The sequence below is a fragment of the Podarcis filfolensis genome (genome assembly GCF_964270895.1).
Source record: "Podarcis filfolensis genome assembly, chromosome: 2".
Lineage (NCBI taxonomy): Eukaryota > Metazoa > Chordata > Lepidosauria > Squamata > Lacertidae > Podarcis > Podarcis filfolensis.
Window position 1 is genome coordinate 103,627,047 of NC_139605.1, and position 20,381 is coordinate 103,647,427.

General features: G+C 48.2%; 1 protein-coding gene across 1 annotated transcript; it reads left to right on the top strand.

Annotated features, from left to right (window-relative positions):
• The first annotated feature begins 234 nt into the window (after positions 1–234).
• PRPH (peripherin) lies at positions 235–19,558 on the top strand. The gene is made up of 9 exons (XM_083598832.1): positions 235–1,542; positions 5,872–5,932; positions 6,313–6,408; positions 9,262–9,426; positions 12,366–12,491; positions 13,527–13,747; positions 15,894–15,943; positions 16,825–16,904; positions 18,175–19,558. The coding sequence occupies exons 1-9, from the start codon at positions 974–976 to the stop codon at positions 18,220–18,222; spliced, it is 1,416 nt and encodes a 471-aa protein (XP_083454958.1). The 5' UTR covers positions 235–973; the 3' UTR covers positions 18,223–19,558.
• The last annotated feature ends 823 nt before the right edge of the window (positions 19,559–20,381 follow it).

Below are 20,381 nucleotides of genomic sequence, written 5' to 3' on the forward strand. Positions count from 1 at the left end.
TTACATACGCTTCAGGTTACATACTCTGCTAACCCAGAAATAGTGCTTCAGGTTAAGAACTTTGCTTCAGGATGAGAACAGAAATCGTGCTCCAGCAGCATGTCAGCAGCAGGAGGCCCCATTAGCTAAAGTGGTGCTTCAGGTTAAGAACAGTTTCAGGTTAAGAACGGACCTCCGGAACGAATTAAGTACTTAATCCCAGGTACCACTGTATTTTCCATTTTATCTTTGTATGCAGATACGGTTCAAGCCTTGAAATAAAATTATTTGTCAGCATAACTTTTGTGAATATTATTTATATACTTACTTATTTATAAAAAGGGGGGCACATTATCTACCTGGCCTGGGCCTCTGCCTGGCTCTGCAAGGCCCTGGGTGTCAGGTCCACCACGGATAATCGAAGGGATTCACTTCTACAGAAACGTGCATAGGAGGGAGGAGGTGGGGGGGGCGGCTGCAGTGCGATGCTCTGTCTCTCCAACAACCTGGAGCAGGCGTGCCAGCTTGGCACCACGACCGTGGGTGCCATGCAGCATGCATGGGCCTGGCACCGAAATTGGTGGGTGCTCCGGCCCATTCACGGGGAATTTTGTGGGTGCTCGTGCACCCAGGGAGTTGGCACGTATGACACGGAGGGCGGTGGACCGGACAGGACCGAGCAGGGCGCCTGGGATCCCACCCACCCTCCCCTCCTGCCCGCCAGAGCATCTTTGCAGAGCAGCCTGGGCGGGGTGGTTCCCTTTCCCAGACGACGGGGCTGCAATGCGGGGCTCTGGGCCGCATCCAAGAGAGGAGGAGCCTCCTGCTGCTGCTGCCCTCCTCCCCCCTCCAGTTCGCGACTTGGGGGCCTATAAAGCTGCATCTCCGAAGGCGGCGCCTTCTTCCCCCGTCGAGAACTTCGCGGCTCCGTCCCAGCCTCGACGCCGCCTCTTCTCCTTCTCCTCCATCTCTCTCCAGGCCCAGCCGCTGCGCCATGAGCCACCATCACCACTCCGGCGCCATCCGCGCCACCTCGTACCGCCGCACTTTCGGGCCGCCGCCCATGCTGTCCCCGCTGTCGTACTCCTCGTCCCGCCTGGCCTCGTCCTCTTCGGCCACGCGGCTGCTGAGCACGCCCTCGACGGCGGCATCCATGCGCTCCTACCGGGCCAGTGGCGGCGGTGGCGCGGTTACCTTCCGCTCCTCCAGCGCGCCGGCTCCGCGCTACTCCTACGGGGCGGCCGAGAAGCTGGACTTCTCGGTAGCCGAGGCGCTGAACCAGGAGTTCCTGGCCACGCGGAGCAACGAGAAGCAGGAGCTGCAGGAGCTCAACGACCGCTTCGCCAGCTTCATCGAGAAAGTGCGCTACCTGGAGACGCAGAACGCGGCGCTGCTGGCCGAGCTGGGCCACGCGCGCTCCAAGGAGCCCACGCGCGCCGCCGACCTCTTCCAAGACGAGCTCCGCGAGCTGCGCAGGCAGGTGGACGCGCTGGGCAAGGATCGCGACCGCCTGCAGGTCGAGAGGGACAACATGGCCGAGGATCTGGCCGCCCTCAAGCAGAGGTGAGGCGCCGGGGTGGGGGCGGGGGCGTGCCAGGACGCCTGGGTCCTCCTCGGAAGATGGAGGGGGCAAGCCGGGCCACATCCTGTGCGGAAAACGGAACTTCAGCCTTGTGCGCTGTTTTAAGTGGCTGGACCGGGGCGGGAGGGGTTAATCGCGGCAGGCGCCCCCCGGATTCCTGGGTTCTCCTTGGGTGGTGGGAGGGTCCTGAGAAAGATGAAGCAAAAGACAAGCCGGAGCTCAGTTGGAGTCAGCCCCACCCCAAGGGATCCTTCTGCATAGATGAAGATGAAGTCAGCCCGGCCCCCAAACGCATCATTTGGAGTAGATGAAGATGGTTGCCTCTGATCTCGTGCAGAGTCCCATTTCCCACTCCCTCAATATTCAGAAATCTTTGCTAACTCTCTCTGCTTGGAAATAGGGAAGAGGTAGCGTCGCACTCTGATGGCACTTCTCCCTCCGAAGATAGCAAGACTTTTAATTGGTGGCAGCGCCAGAGAGGCACAATTCCAGGTCCTCTTGCAAAAGGGCAGGGTTAGGGACTCGGCCTGAAATAATAGTCACCCCTGTCCTGTCTCCAAGTCAGCAGAGTCCATCGATGCAGCCTAGCGATATGTGGGTTAAGTAAGGAAGGTTCAGAACGTGATTGTTTTAGACTGTGCACTTAACTGCCCAGGCTCTTTGGGTGGGAATACGTATTATACTTAATTTGCTTCAAAATGCGGCATGCCAGCTCTGTTGCATTTGGGGGACTTGCTCATTCTGTAAGTGTCCTTCTACACCCCAAAGTCCTGAGGGGTGGCATGACTGTGTAGCAGTGGGCCTTTCTGGGATCCAGACATTTCTTCCTTAGTTTCCAGCTCAAAAGCAAAGCAGCAAAAATGGGAAACGGCATTATATAACACCTTGTGGGGAAGGTCTGTGCATCAGCTGTAGAGCAGTTGCTTTGAATGTAGAAGGTCCCAGGTTCATTCTCCTGCATCTCCTGGTAGGACCAAGGGAGACCCTGGTCTGAGACCCTGTAGCGTCTCTTCTTGTTGGTGCAGGCAATACTGCACTAGATGGACCAATGGCCAGCTTCCTAGGTTCCTGATATGATTGATAAACAAATGGGAACCAACTAAATCTATACAATTCTTTCTCTAATCCACTAATTATATTCCAACTGCATGCATTACAAATGATGAATCACTGCCCTGCAATCAGAGCACCTTTTCTTATTGTATTTTATTAGCCTTAGGCAGTGATGGGGGAATGTGCTGGATTGTGCTGGGAGCTTATTCTCAATCCTAAAAGAGGGATTAAAGTTGCACCCTGGTAAACCTGGGATCCAGTGTTCCTGGGCTGTATACCCACTGCTGCATAAGTGTCTGGGACAAGACAACAATTAAGGCCGCAATCATAACCTGGAAGTAAGCCCTGATGAATTCAATAGGACTTCCTTCTGAAAATACATGGTTAGGCTTGTGCATGGAATCCTATGCACACTGAGAACCAGACATCCTGGGACTTGCTTTTGAGTAAGTGTGTAAGGATTTTTCTGCACTGACGGTGTAGGCCTGGGAGACTCGGAGGCATTGAATTTGAACTTTGATGACTTGCAGAAGGAAGAGTTGCAAGCCAGGAATTCTGCACTTTGGAAAGGTTTGCTAGAATCTTTTCGTTTTGGTTCCGCCTCCCGACGGAGATTGTGGAAAGATGGTTGATTGAAAACTGTTCCATCCAGAACTGTGTGGAGGGATAAATTAAAAAAACAAACAAACAGCCACAATAAAAAGATGTCTTGGGAGATATAGGGATTCTAGGAAGGTTGATACACACAGCAAATAAGTAAGACTGGTCCTTGAGATGTGTCAGCGGGGTGGGAAGGGTGTGGTGGGGAATAATTCTCCACTAATGGGATGAGTCCAACGTGGCAGGAGGATGCAGCAGCTAGACTGGTGACTGGGAGTGGCCGTTGAGACCATATAATACCAGTCCTGAAAGACCTAAATTGGCTCCCAGTACGTTTCAGAGCACAATTGGTGCTGATCTCGTCCCAGTATACCTGAAGGAGTGTCTCCACCCCCATCGTTCAGCCCGGACACCGAGGTCCAGCTCCAAGGGTTTTCTGGCGGTTCCCTCACTGCGAGAATCAAGGTGACAGGGAACCAGACAGAGGGCCTTCTCGGTAGTGGCACCCGCCCTGTAGAATGCCCTCCCATCAGATGTTAAGGAAATAAATAACTACCTGACTTTTAGAAGACATCTGAAGGCAACCCTGTTCAGGGAAGTTTTTAAAGTTTGATGTTTTAGCGTGTTTTTAATATTCTGTTGGGAGCTGCCCAGAGTGGCTGGAGAAACCCAGCCAGATGGGCGGGGTATAACTAAATTATTATTATTATTATTATTATTATTATTATTATTATTATTATTATTAGTGACAAAGGGCAATAAAGCAAGGGATTCAGGAGAGAAGAAGAGCTACATGCATTGTGGGACCGTGGGTCCTGGAAACAGGAAGGCGATGGTGGAGAGTGGCAGGGAAGAGATGAACTTCTGCCGCTTTGTGTCATCCATGAGATGTCTGGATGGGGGCAGGGTGCAAGAAGATGGCTATTTCTGGAACTTGGTAGAGCAGTGGGGTGTGGCGAGAGAGCTTCCGCCAGAGCAATAACGCCCTTAGCCAGAGAGCTCTCTATTCCAGGGGCAGTATGATGAGGACAGCGGGAATCCCTGTGAGCTGGCAAGGAATTGCGTGAGGTGGGTAGCCAGTGTGGGTGGGGTAGCAGCAGCCTCCTTAAAAGGGGCATGTGGCATGCGTGGGGTCCCACGCTGCACACGCGAGAGGGGTTCCTTGCAGGGCATTGCAGCTTCCATGTGCACATCGCTGTGCTGGAAAGCAAAAGCAAGCAAAGCCACAGCCTCGAGACTGCATTCCCCATGGCGCCGTGGGGTGGGGTTTGAATTTCTGCATCCTGGCATCGCTCACGCTGTGGCAGATGGGGCAGGGTGGGGGTGGGCTATTTGGGAAGAAGAGAAGGGGGTGGATAAGGCGTGCGCAAGGAGCTGAAGCCTGGGGGAGAGGTGGGGCGTGGTCCCCTTCAGCCATGCAGAGTGACGTGGGACTTGCCATGTTCTCCAGTCTCCCTGCCCTAATAGTGCCATCTGTCTTCTGCGTCAGCTCAGGGACTATGGGAGATGGTGGCGTTGGTGTTGCGGGGTGGAGTGGAGAATACATCACTGGGGAAGGGTGTGGCCAAATGACAGCATCCGTCTGTGTCTTGAAAAACCATCCCTTCCCAAGGAGGAGAATGGAGAATGCAACTTGAATAAACATGGAATGGCCAAAAGATTCTGATGCCAATGCAAAGCATTTCTGGAACGGTCTCAATTTCACTTGAGCTCCATCTCCACCTCAAACCAAATGTTCCCTATTCCTGATACAGTGGTACCTCGGATGAAGTACCGTATTTTTTGCTCTATAAGACTCACTTTTTCCCTCCTAAAAAGTAAGGGGAAATGTGTGTGCGTCTTATGGAGCGAATGCAGGCTGCGCAGCTGTCCCAGAAGCCAGAACAGCAAGAGGGATCGCTGCTTTCACTGCGCAGCGATCCCTCTTGCTGTTCTGGCTTCTGAGATTCTGAATATTTTTTTTCTTGTTTTCCTCCTCCAAAAACTAGGTGCGTCTTGTGGTCTGGTGCGTCTTATAGAGCGAAAAATACGGTACTTAATTCGTTCCAGAGGTCCGTTCTTAACCTAAAACTGTTCTTAACCTGAAGCACCACTTTAGCTAATGGGGCCTCCCGCTGCCACCGCGAATTTCTGTTCTCATCCTGAAGCAAAGTACTTAACCTGAAGCACTATTTCTGGGTTAGCGGAGTCTGTAACCTGAAGCGTATGTAACCTGAAGCGTATGTAACCCGAGGTACCACTGTACTTCTCAGTGACTTTTCCCTCCTTCCCCTGCACTGGCTATCTGCTTTAGGTAAGCCCTGTGGATATTACCAGCACAGAGTCGACCAATGTCAGGGGGCTGGAGAAGTCTGTTTGGCATTGCGTTCTTGCGGTGTAGGGGTGTGGCAGATGGCAGCAAGGGAGGGTAGAGGCAAGGACTCCTGGGTGCAGCTCATTTGACTGGTTCTTGCATCCTGCTTGGCCCATAAAAGCAGAGTCCAGAGCATAGGGAGGAATAAAAAACAGACTGCTTCTGGTGCAAGGGAAAAAATGCCAGGAGTTTATGCAGCAGAGCAGAAGTGTGACCAAAGTGGGAAGTGTGTCGCCTGGGGGAAGATGACAAACTATGGAGTTAGCCCTCTTTCTAGCTCTTGGCTGTTCTTTGTCCTCTACAGGCTGGATGAGGAGATGCACAAGCGTGAAGATGCTGAAGGGAACCTGGTTTTGTTCCGCAAGGTAAGCGGGGCTCTAGGCGGGGCAGGCTGGCCCACTTACCCTTGAGTAACTGCAGGGTCCCAGCACACTCTGCTGTTGGCAAACTGCTGCACGTATTCGCTCCTGCACTCGTACATGGGTGGAGGCTCCTACTGAACAGTAAAGGCTCAAGCCAAGTTCTTGAAAGTAGCTTTGGGCAGCTGTGGCTGCTGTCCGTGGTGCTGAATTGAGGCATCCTGTTCTATCCCCCTCAGCCCACCATCGCAGCCTGGCAGATGAGGCTGGGATTACCTTGTTTGCTTTCCCTGATCCTTCTCTGACCCATATGTATTTCACGTTAAAATGGAAAGGGGCTTGCTGCGGTTCTGATCATGGCTCGTTTCTCCTCCCTGGTTTGGTAGGATGTGGATGATGCCACCCTCTCGCGCCTGGAGCTGGAACGCAAGATTGAATCCCTCATGGATGAAATTGAATTCCTCAAGAAACTACATGAAGAGGTATGGGAAATAACAGGGGTGGCCTTTGAGTGGAGGGCAGATTTGAAACTTCCCTTTCTCTCTCTCTCTTTTAGTTTTTTATTTTTATTTTCAAATTTATACATTTCAACAGTTTTCCAATCAATTTGACATTTCAAAATTTGACTTCCCCTCTTTCTGTGATTCCTTGAATTCATTTTTTTCTATCTTCTGCACCTCCAGATTCATTTAACTTACTCATTTCTTTATCTACTATAGATACTCTTATAAAACTGCAGATTATGACATTAATCCTGCTAATATTTTTATCTGTTTACAATTTATCTGTAAATATTCAATAAACCATTTACATTCTTTTATGATAAGTTTGTTATCTTGATTTCTTATTCTTCCGGTGAGTTCTGCCATTTCTGCATATTCCCTAAGTTTTTGCATCCATTCTTCCTTTGCTGCGACTTCTGCTTCTTTCCATTTTTGGGCAAGTAACATTCTTGCCTCTGTAGTCGCATACATAAATAAATTTCTATACAATTTAGGTAGTTCTGTCCCTATAATTCCCAAGAGAAAAGCTTCTGGTGTTGTTGTTTTTTTACAAATGTTAATTTAAACATCCTTTTCGATTCATTATATATCATTTCCCAGTAAGCTTCAACCTTACTACAACTAGTTCTGTGACTGGCTTACATAGAGGCTTTTGTGAGTTCAGCTGAACCCTATACAACTGGACAGGTGTGCCATTTGTACTGACGGCAGCAGCTGCTGCTTCCCCTGAGGGCAGAAGACTGGGCTCAAACCTTATCTGTACATGCCTCGCAGCATGGCTTGCTCCTGAGGATGGTGGCAGCCTTGGGAGACAGGTAAGGGGCTGCAGGAGAAGCAGCAGAAGTGGGCATGGGGTAGGGGAAGATTTTGTGCACGAGCTTCATGGGGATCCCATTTAGAGTCCTTTAACATTTCTGATGTCCTGAGGTTCTTGCAGAAGCCATTTTGCTTGTGCTCCATCTGGTGGTAAACAGCAGAAGTGCAGTTGCATCCCCAGCCCCACCCTTGGGTGCATGAGCAGGATAGCTTGTATCCAGGGTTATGAATAATAATAATAATAATAATAATAATAATAATTTATTACTTATACCCCGCCCATCTGGCAGGGTTTCCCCAGCCACTCTGGGCCGCTCCCAACAGAATATGAAAAACACGATAAAACATCAAACATTAAACGCTTCCCTAAACAGGGCTGCCTTCAGATGTCTTCTAAAAGTCTGATAGTTGTTTATTTCCTTGACATCTGATGGGAGGGCGTTCCACAGGGTGAGCGCCACTACCAAGAAGGCCCTCTGCCTGGTTCCCTGTCACCTCACTTCTTGCAGTGAGGGAACCGCCAGAAGGCCCTCAGAGCTGGACCTCAGCATCCAGGCTGAACGATGGGGGTGGAGACGCTCCTTCAGGTATGTAGATTTGCAGGACTGATGCAGCTGAGAAACCCTTGCATGCAGCAGATAGTCACTTGCTGCTGCTTCTTTTTTGTCTACTAGTGAATAACAAAGATATAGTTGCACCCACAGCCCCACTCTTGAATGTGTAACTGTGCTGTATATGGGAATTTTGTACTAATGTGTCCATCTGTCATTCAAGGCTGTGATACTTTATGCTTTAAATTTTGGATTCTTTTGTTTTCTTTCTTTTTGTTATGTTTTCACTTTTTTTTGTTAACAAGCCAATAAAATAAAAAGTGGAAGAAAAACAAAGACAAGACTGATGCCCCACCCCCTGGAAATGCTGTGGGGCATGGTATAGGGTACGCACATAGCGTATTCACCAATCTCATAGTATTTTATTCCACGCACAGATTTTGTGCCACCTAAGAATACCATAACATAAGAATACCATAACATTTATCTTATAATAGGAACATTACCCCAAATCAGTTTTCCACAAGCTCATTGCCCAAATAAATTCCTGCTTGAATCAAGTCAGTCCACGCATTTCCTCTATGCCAGTAAGTGACCTCCTCATCTGTTTTTCCCCTCCAGTATTATGCCACATACAAGCACGCCTTCTCCCCAAATCTTCATGCAAACGCACATGAAGCTATTCCAGCAGCTGGAATAAAACAGTGCCAAAGTTTGGTAACCCTCAGTGAGACAGAGAGAAAGAAAGACAGAGAGAGGGAGAGAGGGAGAGGGAGAGGGAGAGACAGACAGACAGACAGACAGACAGACACAGAGACACAGAGACACAGAGTGAATAAATTGTTGTTTTTCTCCAGCCATTCTCAGCATCACCTCTTACCCCTGAACTCCCCCAATGACTTGTGGAAGGCTTAGGACTGCCTAACATCTTACAGGCAGTGTAAGAAGAAAACAAGGTAGTTCTGATTAGTCCTTTCCTTATGCAAAAAAAAAAAAAAAAAAAGAAAAGAAAAGAAAAAAGGAAAAAAAGCAAAGTCGAATGGCAGATTTCTCCCGCCTCTGATGTGCCACACCTATAGATTAATAGCCAGATCCTGTTGCCTAACTGCTATTCTTGATCAAATTTCTGTGCTATTTTTAAAATATTGTTTTGCTCAATCTAGCGTATGTATCGCATTTTCGCTTTATCTTTCTTTCATGATATGTTTTAATGTTATTCACCACTTTGGGGGCCCAAAAGTGGTATATAAATGAGACAAAACCCGAGAAGCATACTTTCTCTGCCACGTAGTCTCACGTTAAGGAGGCTACATATAATGGGCCTGCATCTCCTTGTAGCTGTGCTCCTCTGCATTTGTGCTCTTTTTGTAGTATCTCCTCTTACAAACTCTCTGTGTGTGATTTGTCGTGTCTGTTCCTTTGCATCTTTGTATCCTTTTCCCCATTGATGTCTCTGCGCGTGCAGGAGCTGAACGACATGCAGGTGAGCATGCACAGCCAGCAGCAGGTGCAAGTGGAGGTGGAACAGGCCAAGCCGGACCTGACAGCCGCCCTGCGGGACATCCGCACCCAGTATGAGAGCATCGCGGTCAAGAACCTGCAGGAGGCCGAGGAGTGGTACAAATCCAAGGTACCTAAACTGGGTGCAGCTACAAGGGTGGTGTCAGGGGCTGGACTGGGGAGGAATGTTGGGAGCCGCCGTCCCCTCTCTTTACCTTCCCAGGAAGAGGAGGACAGTATAGATTTAGAACCGCGGTTTGCAGAAGGGCATAGTTCAGAGGCTGCAGAGGGGAGAAGCTAGGAAATATTGGGAGAGGAACAGTAGGAAGAAGCAGCTCCGGGGGCGTGACAGCTGACAGAATCAGTGTCTCTTGAAAGCATTACTGACCCCCCCTCTCCCAGGACCAGGTGTGCCACGAGAGTAGCAGAACAGAAAGCTCAGAGGCAGAAAGCACAGATCAGCCAGGGGTGACGTAGAATAGGAGGGACTGAGGGGGTGGGACTTTACTTGGAGCAACACCATTATCTTCTTTTTTTTTTAAATAATTTTTATTAACTGGCCAATCACATCAAATTAAATCACATCACATAAATTCCAAATTACAAAGCCAAATTTTTAAATTTTGTTGGGGGAACCCATACTTCAAGATCCAAAGGGGGATTCAGATCATCTTCTTATTACTGCGTTAATGTCCAAATCAGTCCCAATCAGTCCAAACAAAATTCATAATTCTATCCAGTCTTATCTTGGTGTTTCCACATCATATCTTGTTCATATAATTTCTATTTTTCCTTTACGATCTCTTCTGTTAGTCTCCTTAAGCCGATAAGCAAAATAATAATCCTGTGTGGATTTCCCGTTCCTCCACTAAGTCCAGATGGTTTCCATATATCTCCTTCGTAGATAACAACGCTCTTTCCATCATAAATTTGGCATTTGTCGCTCTTAAGTCCCACCGAGAAGTTGATCCACGATATGTAAACAACTCTATTTCTCTCTTTCTCCTCCCAGACCCAAGAGCTCCAACAATGCCTCCCAAAATGGCGACGGCATTTTTAACTGCGTCATTCCAAAACTCTTAGCTTTCCAGATTCATCTTGAAACATTGCTTTGGTTCGAAAGTTTATCTCCACACAGCCTTAAATCCACAGCTTAAGTCCTTAGTTTCTGACTCATTAGGGGAGGGGATTCTTGTTAAATCACATAAGAAAAAGGAAGGCAGGTTTTTCCCCCCCTCCCCCCTCAGTCATACCGTATCTTGACGTATCTTCTCATATTTTATTCTTGTCTTGTTACCAGAGATCTCTTCTGTCAGCAGTCTTTACTCCCCTTTTTCCTTGAAGCATGTGCAATTTATCTCGTCCAAATTGTTTCTTTTGAAGATGCTTGCAACTAGCGGCGCGAATCAGGGACGGCGTCCAGGAGTGCCGGAATCCCACAGGAGGGCTTTGTGCCTAGTGCCCCCACAAATTTGGGGGTGGTATAGGGCACAGCAGGCAAGGGCCGTCCCCCCCACAATCCTGGGGGGGTTAAGGAGGCTAATTACCCCCATCATAGCCTCCAAAGTACCTCGTGTGGGTCGGAGAGATGTTATTGCCAGCCATCTTCCGATGCGCCACCTAGTGGTCCCCCCGGAGCAACACCATTATCTAAGAGAGATTGCATTCCTTCGTTTTTCTTTGTGAATATTAAATAAAGTACTCGGTAAGAACTCATTAGGGACGCTGGTGGCGCTGTGGGTTAAACCACAGAGCCTAGGACTTGCGGATCAGAAGGTCGGCAGTTCGAATCCCCGCGACGGGATGAGCTCCCATTCTTCTGTCCCAGCTCCTGCCAACCTAGCAGTTTGAAAGCACGTCAAAATGCAAGTAGATAAATAGGTACCACTCCAGCGGGAAGGTAAATGGCATTTCCATGCGCTGCTCTGGTTCGCCAGAAGCGGCTTAGTCATGCTGGCCACATGACCCGGAAGCTGTATGCCGGTTCCCTCGGCCAATAAAGCGAGATGAGCGCCGGAATCCCAGAGTCAGTGATGACTGGACCTAATGGTCAGGGGTCCCTTTACCTTTACCAAGAACTCATTTCCCCCCCGCTTCTGGCATCCCACCGTGGGAGGGGTAGGATTCCCTGAAGCCTTGACAGGCGGGAGGGTGGGCTACATATTGATGGAGAGCCTGTCCTGGCTATGAAGGGTGGGAGCTAGAGTCCAGTGACATCTGGAGACTCCACAGGCTCCCCTTTCCTTGGAGTACAGTCTGGGCCGGCCGGCTATGACTATAATGCCATTTCAAAACCCACACATAAACAGTTCGTTATTGCTGGGAATTATAGAACCATAGAACTGGTTGGAAGGGACCCCAGAGGTCAGCATGGCCAGCCCTCTGCAATGCAGGAATCTTAGCTAAAGCATCCATAACAGATGGCCACCCAACTTCTGCTCAGAAACCTCCAAGGAAGGAGAGTCCACAACTTCCTGAGGGAGACCGTTCCTTTGTGAACTGCTCTTACTGTCAGAAAGTTTTCCGGTATGTTTAGTTGGAATCTACTTTCTTGTACAGTGGAACCTCGGTTTTCGAATGTAATCCGTTCTGGAAGTCTGTTCGACTTCTGAAACGTTCGAAAACCAAGGATCAAAGGGTTGTCAGCAAGTTCAGTGAGGAAAATTGAGAAACACGCCTCGGAAGCCGTTCAACTTCTGAGGCACGTTCGAAAATGGAAGCATTCACTTCCGGGTTTTCAGCGCTCGGCTTCTGAAATGTTTGGCAGCCGAGACATTCGAAAACCGAGGTTTGACTGTAACTTGAAGTCATTGGTTCGAATCCTGCCCTCCAGAGCAAGAGACAACAAACTTGTTTCCTTTCCCATGTGACAGCCCTTCAGATATTTGAAGATGGCTATCTTATCTCCTCTCAGTCTCCTCTTTTCCAGGCTAAAGATATCCATCTCCTTCAACCGCTCCTCCCATGGCTTGGTTTCCAGACCCCCTGATAGACTAGGAGATAGACTACGAGATGGTCTTGTGGGTGGGTCTTTCCCTTCTCTCCACTGACTCCCCCAACTGCTTGCAGTTTGCTGACCTGTCGGACGCAGCCAACCGGAACCACGAAGCGCTTCGCCAGGCCAAGCAGGAGATGAACGAATCCCGGCGCCAGATCCAGAGCCTCACCTGCGAAGTGGATGGACTCAAAGGAACGGTCAGTAGGACGCCCTTCCTGTCCTCAGCCCCCTTTTCCTGTTCCTTGGGAGGCAGCAGCTGAGCAGCCGCCCATCTTTGCGTAATGTTTTGTATTCTTGGGTGAGGATTCAAGGCTGCAACCTGAGAGAATGATGCCATTGGTGTCCTCTTCTGGCCTTTGTGAGTTCACCAGGGATTTCACTAGCTATCATTCCCATCATATATTTTCAAGTTTAGCTTCAAAACCATAAAGGCTGAAAAACAATATATGCTGTGTAATTGAGCACAGAGGTCATTGGAACTTCTGACTTCTCTCTGCCCAGTGCCACATTTTGCAGTGTGATTGTGTATGTATACATCCTATACCCTTTTAAAATGTGGCTCTTTTCTGGGGTTTGTGTGTGTGTGTGTGTTATTGGGTTTCTGTATTTATTCTGATTTTGTATGTTGTGATCTTTTCTGTGAACCACCCTGAGACCTCTGGGTATAGGGCGGTAAATAAACTCAATACAGTTGTACCTTGGTTTTCGAACAGAATGTGTTCCAGAAGTCTGTTCGACTTAAGAAACGTTCAGAAACCAAGGCGTGGCTTTCGATTGGCTGCAGGAGCGTCCTGCGGCCAATCAGAAGCTGTGGAAGCTGTTGGACGTTCGGCTTCCGAGGCAAAGTTCTCAAACCGGAACACCTACTTCCAGGTTTGTGACATTTGACTGCCGAGTTGTTTGTGTGTGAACTAAGCTGTTCGAAAACCAAGGTGCGAATGTAAATAATAATAATAATAATAATAATAATAATAATAATAATAATAATTGTGGGATGCCTATGCTCCAGATTCTGTGTCCGTTTTCGCAGCTGGGGAAAAAAGAGGACAACTATTTTCAGCCCTTGCCAGCCTTGCGCCCTGTTTCCAAGGCCTGGGAAGCTCCGAGTCCACAGCCTTGCCTGTTCTCACTGGGTTGAGATTTGGGAGTCGATGTGGCTTCTGGGTAAGGTGTCTCTGAGACCTGCTTCCCTGCATCCCCCATGTAAGCTCTGCTTCTATTTTCCTCCCCAGAACGAAGCTTTGCTGAGGCAGATGAGAGACCTGGAGGACCAATACGGGGTGGAGATGGGCTCGTACCAGGACACGGTGGCACGGCTAGAGCAGGAGATTCAGCACATGAAGGAAGAGATGGCACGACACTTGCGGGAGTATCAGGACCTCCTGAACGTCAAGATGGCCCTTGACATCGAGATTGCCACCTACCGCAAGCTGCTGGAGGGGGAGGAGAGCAGGTGAGAACTCCCCTATAGCTCTTTGGATGGTTCAGCCCATCTCACGGTGGGTCCATCTCTGCCATTGCAGGATCAGAGGAGGAGAGCGGTTTTAAAGGAGCTCATTGGTTTCTCAAGGTCTTTATATTTTATTTTTGTAAATATGACAGAAGGAAAGAGATGAGAGAGAAAACACTGCCAGCTGTCATTAACAACAGGAACATCACATGATTTCTAATTTAAATGCCAATATTTAAATAACCATACCATATGAGGGCAACTCCCCAATCATCTCACATGCTCCCTTCTGCTGAGATGCGCACCATTTTCTTTCTTCTTCTTTTAAACCATTTTTATTTGGTTTTACAAGTACAAAGTTATATGCCAAGAATAAAAAACATATCCATATGTGGAGATTCCTCTGAATCTCAGGACTCCCTCCTCCTCCATGGAGTCCCATTTTAAACATTTATTACTGCATATGTTTCCACACTCCAGCATTTTTTTTATCAAACCATATTGTCCATGGTAATCATGACACGACAAGTGCGATCAAAATCCTGCCAGTGTTTCCATCTGCTTATAGTGGTCTCTTAAATAACTTCTATGTTTTCCCCGTTCTTTTATAAAGTTATTGTCCTCTTGATTTCTGAGTTTTCCAGTCAGTTTTGCCATCTCGAGATGTGCACCATTTTCGATGCCCCAATGGGGTAGAACAAGGGCAGAATGGGGCGGGACAGAGGCGAACAGGGCACCATATTTTTCAATCCATAAGACACACCTTTTCCCTCTTAAAATCTAAGGGGAAATGTCTGTGCGTCTTACGGAGCGAATGTGTGGTTCCTGGGGCTGAGGGGGGCGGGCTACACCCGCCAGCCCTGCCAAGCTCCTGAGCAGCTCTGGGGTAGCCCTCGAAGTCTCCACAGGGCAGCAGGGAGCCTTCATCTCGCTGCCCTGGGGAGGCTTTGTGCGGCTATCCCTGGCTTTTGCGGGAGGTGGGGGAAGGGACAGAGTGAGGCTCTCTCACTTCCCCCACCTCCCGCAAAAGCCCCCAAGAGATGCATATTTTTTTTTCTTGAATTCTCCCCCCAAAAAGTAGGTGTGCCTTATGGTCAGGTGCGCCTTATGGAGCGAAAAATACGGTAATTCCCTACTAGCGCAAGTGGGGAGACGTCTGTATTTTAAGCCATGCGTTTTAAATGTAGAAAGGGCAGTGAGATTTTCAGGCCACTGAGTAGTAGTGGATTGCAGGAGTGGGTGGGTATTTGTCCTTCCAGCCTTGCAGTATAAGCCTCTCTGCCACCATAAGTGTTTGCAGAATCCCTTTTTGTTGTCCTCCCATTAGTTCCCACACCGCAGGATATCATTTAATAGTCACGAACTTCCACACATGCCAAGGATTTCTCAAAAACAAAGCTGGTAGAAACATCAATTCCTGATCGGGAAGAAGGCACCACATTATTATGCCCCAGAGAGACGTTTATTTATATATAATTTTCATTGAATTTTCTGTTTTACACTTTAGAACAGGCTTCCTCAACCTCGGCCCTCCAGATGTTTTTGGCCTACAACTCCCATGATCCCTAGCTAGCAGGACCAGTGGTCAGGGATGATGGGAATTGTAGTCTCAAAAACATCTGGAGGGCCGAGGTTGAGGAAGCCTGCATTAGAATATTCATTCAAACAACCTTAAAATGTCTGTGACTTCCCTTTTTCTCTTTCCATGGCTCATTCTGCACATCAGAAACCACTGCATATTTTATATAAACTAAGCCATTCAGTATTCCATTACAGTGGAACCTTGGTTCTCGAACGGCATAGTTGATGAAGAAATCGGCTCCCGGATGCCGAAAACCCGGAAGTTTTCTGGTTTTCGAACGTTTTTCGGAAGCCGAATGTCCGATGTGGCTGTCGGCTATTGTTTCTGGGGTGTTTGCACCAATTGGAAGCCACGCCTTTGCTTTTGAATGTTTTGGGAGTCGAACATGCTTCCGGAACAGATTATGTTCAAGAACCAAGGTACCACTGTATTACATCCAATGAGACTCGTTTACACTATTGAATTTATCTTAATGGTTCCAAGAGGTGTTTTCAGCATCTCTCTGAACCAGCCAAGTCCTTCCTGGGGGACTTCATTGTAGAGCTCACTGTGGCTTGTTTCCTGCAGAATCGCAGTGCCGGTTCAGTCCATGGCCTCCTTTGGCTTCAAAACGACAGGTAAGCTTATAGCTCCATATTTTGGATGCATAAAAAATACATCATGTGTGCTTTGTTGCACACAAACATGGACTTTTGGAAGAGACCGTGTTCATTGCTCTGACTTACACCCCTTTCCCGCTGTTGAGCTCCACCTCACCCAAAGATGGATTTATGGTTGACATTTCTGGGAGCACACCAACTGATTGCAAGAATCTACCCTGGATCTGTCAGGAGCTCTGCCTACACTCGAGTAGGACCCTGGTAGAGACACATGCCCAGCTGGCATGTTCTCTCCCTCCTGGTCAATCGTTTGGGAGCTTCAAAAGCTTTCTTCAGCCTGAACATCACAGCGACTGATCCCAACTGACATTGGCACACTTAGGGATCTGCAGAGTTTGCGCATCATTCGTAACAGACCTCAGCAACTCAGCATTTTGGCTGATCTACTTTATTTACATATAAACACACATGGAGCTTTGCAACATGGCTGTCTAGCATCAGACAGCAAAGAGGAAAAGAACAAAGGACAATAGTCCCACTTCACGGAACACAGTAACACAAACATCCTGTCTCCGTCACTTCCCACTCTGCGGAGTCAAAACACATACCGTCATGTGAAAGACAAAAATCCCATGACTGCAATCGCGGAGCAGGAATTCTAACATCATCTTCCTCACCCACCACAGACGACACCTGAGCTTAGCTTTTATTGCTGTTTTTCCTTGGGAACTGGCAGGAAGAAATCACACCTCTCTCCCCCCTCCTTCCAATCCCTTCTGATTTCACCCAGCTTGACCTGGAGTAATTTTTTTTTGGGGTGGTGGTGGTGGTGCAAGGGGAGATGCATATTGTATCGAAGCTGCCATGCCCTCTTTCCTGAATGCCCCCCTCCCTTGTAGTTTCAGAGCCAGAGCCAACGGTGGAGAGCCACTCTAGGAAGACAGTGCTGATCAAAACCATTGAGACCCGGGATGGAGAGGCGAGTTCTTTACCTTTCTTTCTCCCGAATTGAGGAGGAGGATAGAGCGCCCAGACCTCAGTGTAGCCTTATAGCACGAGAAATTCTCTATAGAGAGAACTGCATCTAGGCCTAGAGCAAAGGGGAAGCAGGTTTTCCTGATGTGAGTGTCTGGAGGCAGTTGGAGGATGGATGGCGGCTAACAGAATGATGTTCTGAAATGACTGTGGTGGGGGCACAACACGACACAAAATGACTGTGCAGGGTGCGGCACAATAGCTTCAGTGTAGGTGCAGATGAGGCAGTGCAAAAATGAACTCTGCAGGAAATGCAAACAGTTTCTCATGCATAGGAGCCAACTCCTAGGGGCCTTGACCTCCACAATAAAATATTTGAGGGGGGCAGGCCCCCACAAAGTTGATGGGCATTCTAATTCAAATGGCATGTGCATGCCGCATCATATGATTGATTGTGTGGGGCGGGGCTTACCTGGCCCCCACATAATATTTTATTCAAGTTGGCACCCCTTCTCTCGTGTGTTGTGGATTTGGGTTGGCGACACAGAAAGCATGAGCAGCCATAGTGGTACAGTGGCATGTCGACACCTCCTGCTGTATAAATCATGCAAGTAGTGCAAATTTACATATATTAGCATAACCTTTTTTCTGTTTACATCAGCCACAGGGAGAGGCAGAGCGGTATGCAAGAGACTGAAGTCTCCCCGCTAACGCCAAGAAATCCCACCCAGCCTTCTCCCTCCAGCTTTTAACTCACAACTGCTCAAACCATGGCTGACCATCTTGAGGCCTAGAAACTGTTCTTGTTGGTTTAAACAACAACAAACAAAATGAACCCTATCCCAAATGTAGCACTCAGGTGTGTTCCTTGCAAGGAACTGTGGAATGCCCTGTCTATGATCCTGTGAGCGTTGCCTATTCCACGCTCAGCAATATACCGTATTTTTTGCTCTATAAGACTCACTTTTTCCTTCCTAAAAAGTAAGGCGAAATGTGTGTGCGTCTTATGGAGAGCATGCAGGCTGCACAGCTATCCCAGAAGCCAGAACAGCAAGAGAGATCGCTGCTTTCGCTGCGCAGCGATCCCTCTTGTTGTTCTGGCTTCTGAGATTCAGAATATTTTTTTTCTTGTTTTCCGCCTCCAAAAACTAGGTGCGTCTTATGGTCTGGTGCGTCTTATAGAGCGAAAAATACGGTACCTATCAGACGGTCTTGCCTTTCCCTCTCTGCTCTGACCTGTTTTCTATCGGCTTTTTGCATTTTGTCTCCTGCAGGTGGTGACTGAATCGAGGCAAGAGCAGAGAGCTGAGATAGAGAAGTGATTTGGGGAGCCCCAGGCACCTCCTCCCTCCTTCCCCCCACCCCCAATGCCGTGGAGACGGGCACTCAGCTATCTAATGTGCAGAAGTCCCAGCAGCAGACCCCCCACAAAGCCGCACTGGCCTTATTTATGATGATGGTGAATGATACCTCTGACCTCCGACCGCCTTCCCCCACTGTACCAGGCTTCCGTAGCCAGCCCTGCTCCTTCAATGTGCACTTCTAGCCTTTCTGGGGGGCAGCCTGGTTGTGACCCCAGCAATAACCACACACGGGCTGGAGAGCGGGGAGTTTCTCCATCCCCGCTTTCCTCTTCCAGCTGCCTCCTACCTCTCTTAAGCACGCAGTCTCTCGCCTTGCCCGTTCCAGCCAGTGTTGTCGTGAAAGAAGAGGAGCGTTGCCTTTCTACAGGGTGTCGGGCGATAATCCATGAAAGCCCAGGCTAGGCTGGCACAATCTGCCAGTTATGTGTAGAGCGTAACCCTGGTGGCGATTGCGAGGTCAAGTCCGTAGAGCAGGCATCCCCAAACTCTGCCCTCCAGATGTTTTGGGACTACAATTCCCATCATCCCTGACCACTGGTCCTGTTAGCTAGGGATGATGGGAGTTGTAGTCCAAAAACAGCTGGAGGGCCGAGTTTGAGGGTGCCTGCCATAAAGGATTCATGGCTTTGCAGCTGGTAAGCTTTTCACATCTGGCAAGTCGAGTCAGCCTAGAAACACCAAAGAGGACCAAAAGTTTGGTCGCAGTCTGTTGTTTACTGCCCACCCCTGTTGGCCTTGATTCTGCATACCGGCCTCTGAGACCAAAACCGCCGCTTTCAGTGATTCTCACGAATGAGAATCTCCTTAATCAAGAATGTAAGTGTGAGCTGGTGTAGCATATTGGCTAAGAAAGTGAGCTATGTTAATGGAGCAGTCCCCGGTTCAAACCCCACCTCTGCCATGAACTCGCTAGGTAGCCTTAGGCAAAGTTGTTCTCTCTAAGCCTCAGTGTTTTCCCTCCCCATTTGCAGTATGGGCAGATAATGCTACTGACTAAGCACATCACGTGAATTATCTCATTGCAATTCTTACAGCAGCCCTCCTAAGTCAAGAATTACAATGAGATAATTCACGGGATATGCTTAGAGCATCTGAAAGCACCATACAAATTCTATTTCTCATTATTTTGTCCCCCAAATCTTCAGAAGTGTACCCAAGCTAGAAAACAGAATTACATTTTTTTAAAAGAAATCAGATTTTGCAGGAGGCTCTTTAAAAAAGCTTTTCCCCCACCCTGGCTTTTATGGGGTTTCCTTTATCATTAACACTTAAGGGTCCTAGTGACAATCTTAACATGCAACAGACAGACTCAACCACTAAGGCAGTATAATGCGAGGCCACAGCAGCTTTTTGGGTTGCATCCTGTCAATTGTATCTGTCCATCCTGCTACAGGGGTCCTAGCACTTGAATCTATTTGTTGCCTTTCAGTACAAATAATTATGGCAGAGGCATTTAGTGTTTTGTAAGCATCTAGCTGACAAAAAGTGTTTCATTATTTACTCTGGATTGCAAGAAATCTGACATTTCAGGACTGAAGTTGTCACTGAAGGTTCAAAATAAAGAAGAGTACTCATTTATAGTAGCTGCGACACCCATTTTCTCCCTACAACCCCTCCTTTGGGACACCAATCAGGGATTTTTTTCTTTTGTTTTAGATCCAATCTTATAATAGTCATGACGATCAAGGAACATTTGCAGATATGCTCTGATTGTAAAATTCTGTTGAGGAAAACAGCAAAAGTACTTTCAGACCTAAAAGCCTGCAACCCCATGCAGAGTCTGCCATGTATCCTATTTGGTATAGGACTGGGCTGTATTATAAGAATTTCTTTGGGATTATTCGCTTATATGCTGCTGCTGTCACGTTACGGAGTTCTGCAGCTTGATAACCATTTCAGCCTTGCTTGCATCTCTTCCTTATCATCCCTTTTTGATAATAGGCTTTAAAAACAGGGATCCCTTTTGGGTTTTGGTGCTGATTTCCCCCTCTTTTTGATAGCCATGTTGCCAGTTTCCCATATTCCTACTCAGACCTGATAAGAATTCATGGTGCTAATTCCACCATGCTAATGGCACTCTTCATGAACAACCCAAACTAGCTCCTCTCGGCCTCTCT

Coding starts and splice junctions, on each gene's coding strand:
- PRPH (XM_083598832.1), top strand. CDS start 974: ATGAGCCACCATCACCACTCCGGCGCCATCCGCGCCACCTCGTACCGC. Junction 12,492..13,526: donor TGGATGGACTCAAAGGAACG/GTCAGTAGGACG, acceptor TTTCCTCCCCAG/AACGAAGCTTTGCTGAGGCA. Junction 15,944..16,824: donor CTTTGGCTTCAAAACGACAG/GTAAGCTTATAG, acceptor CCTCCCTTGTAG/TTTCAGAGCCAGAGCCAACG.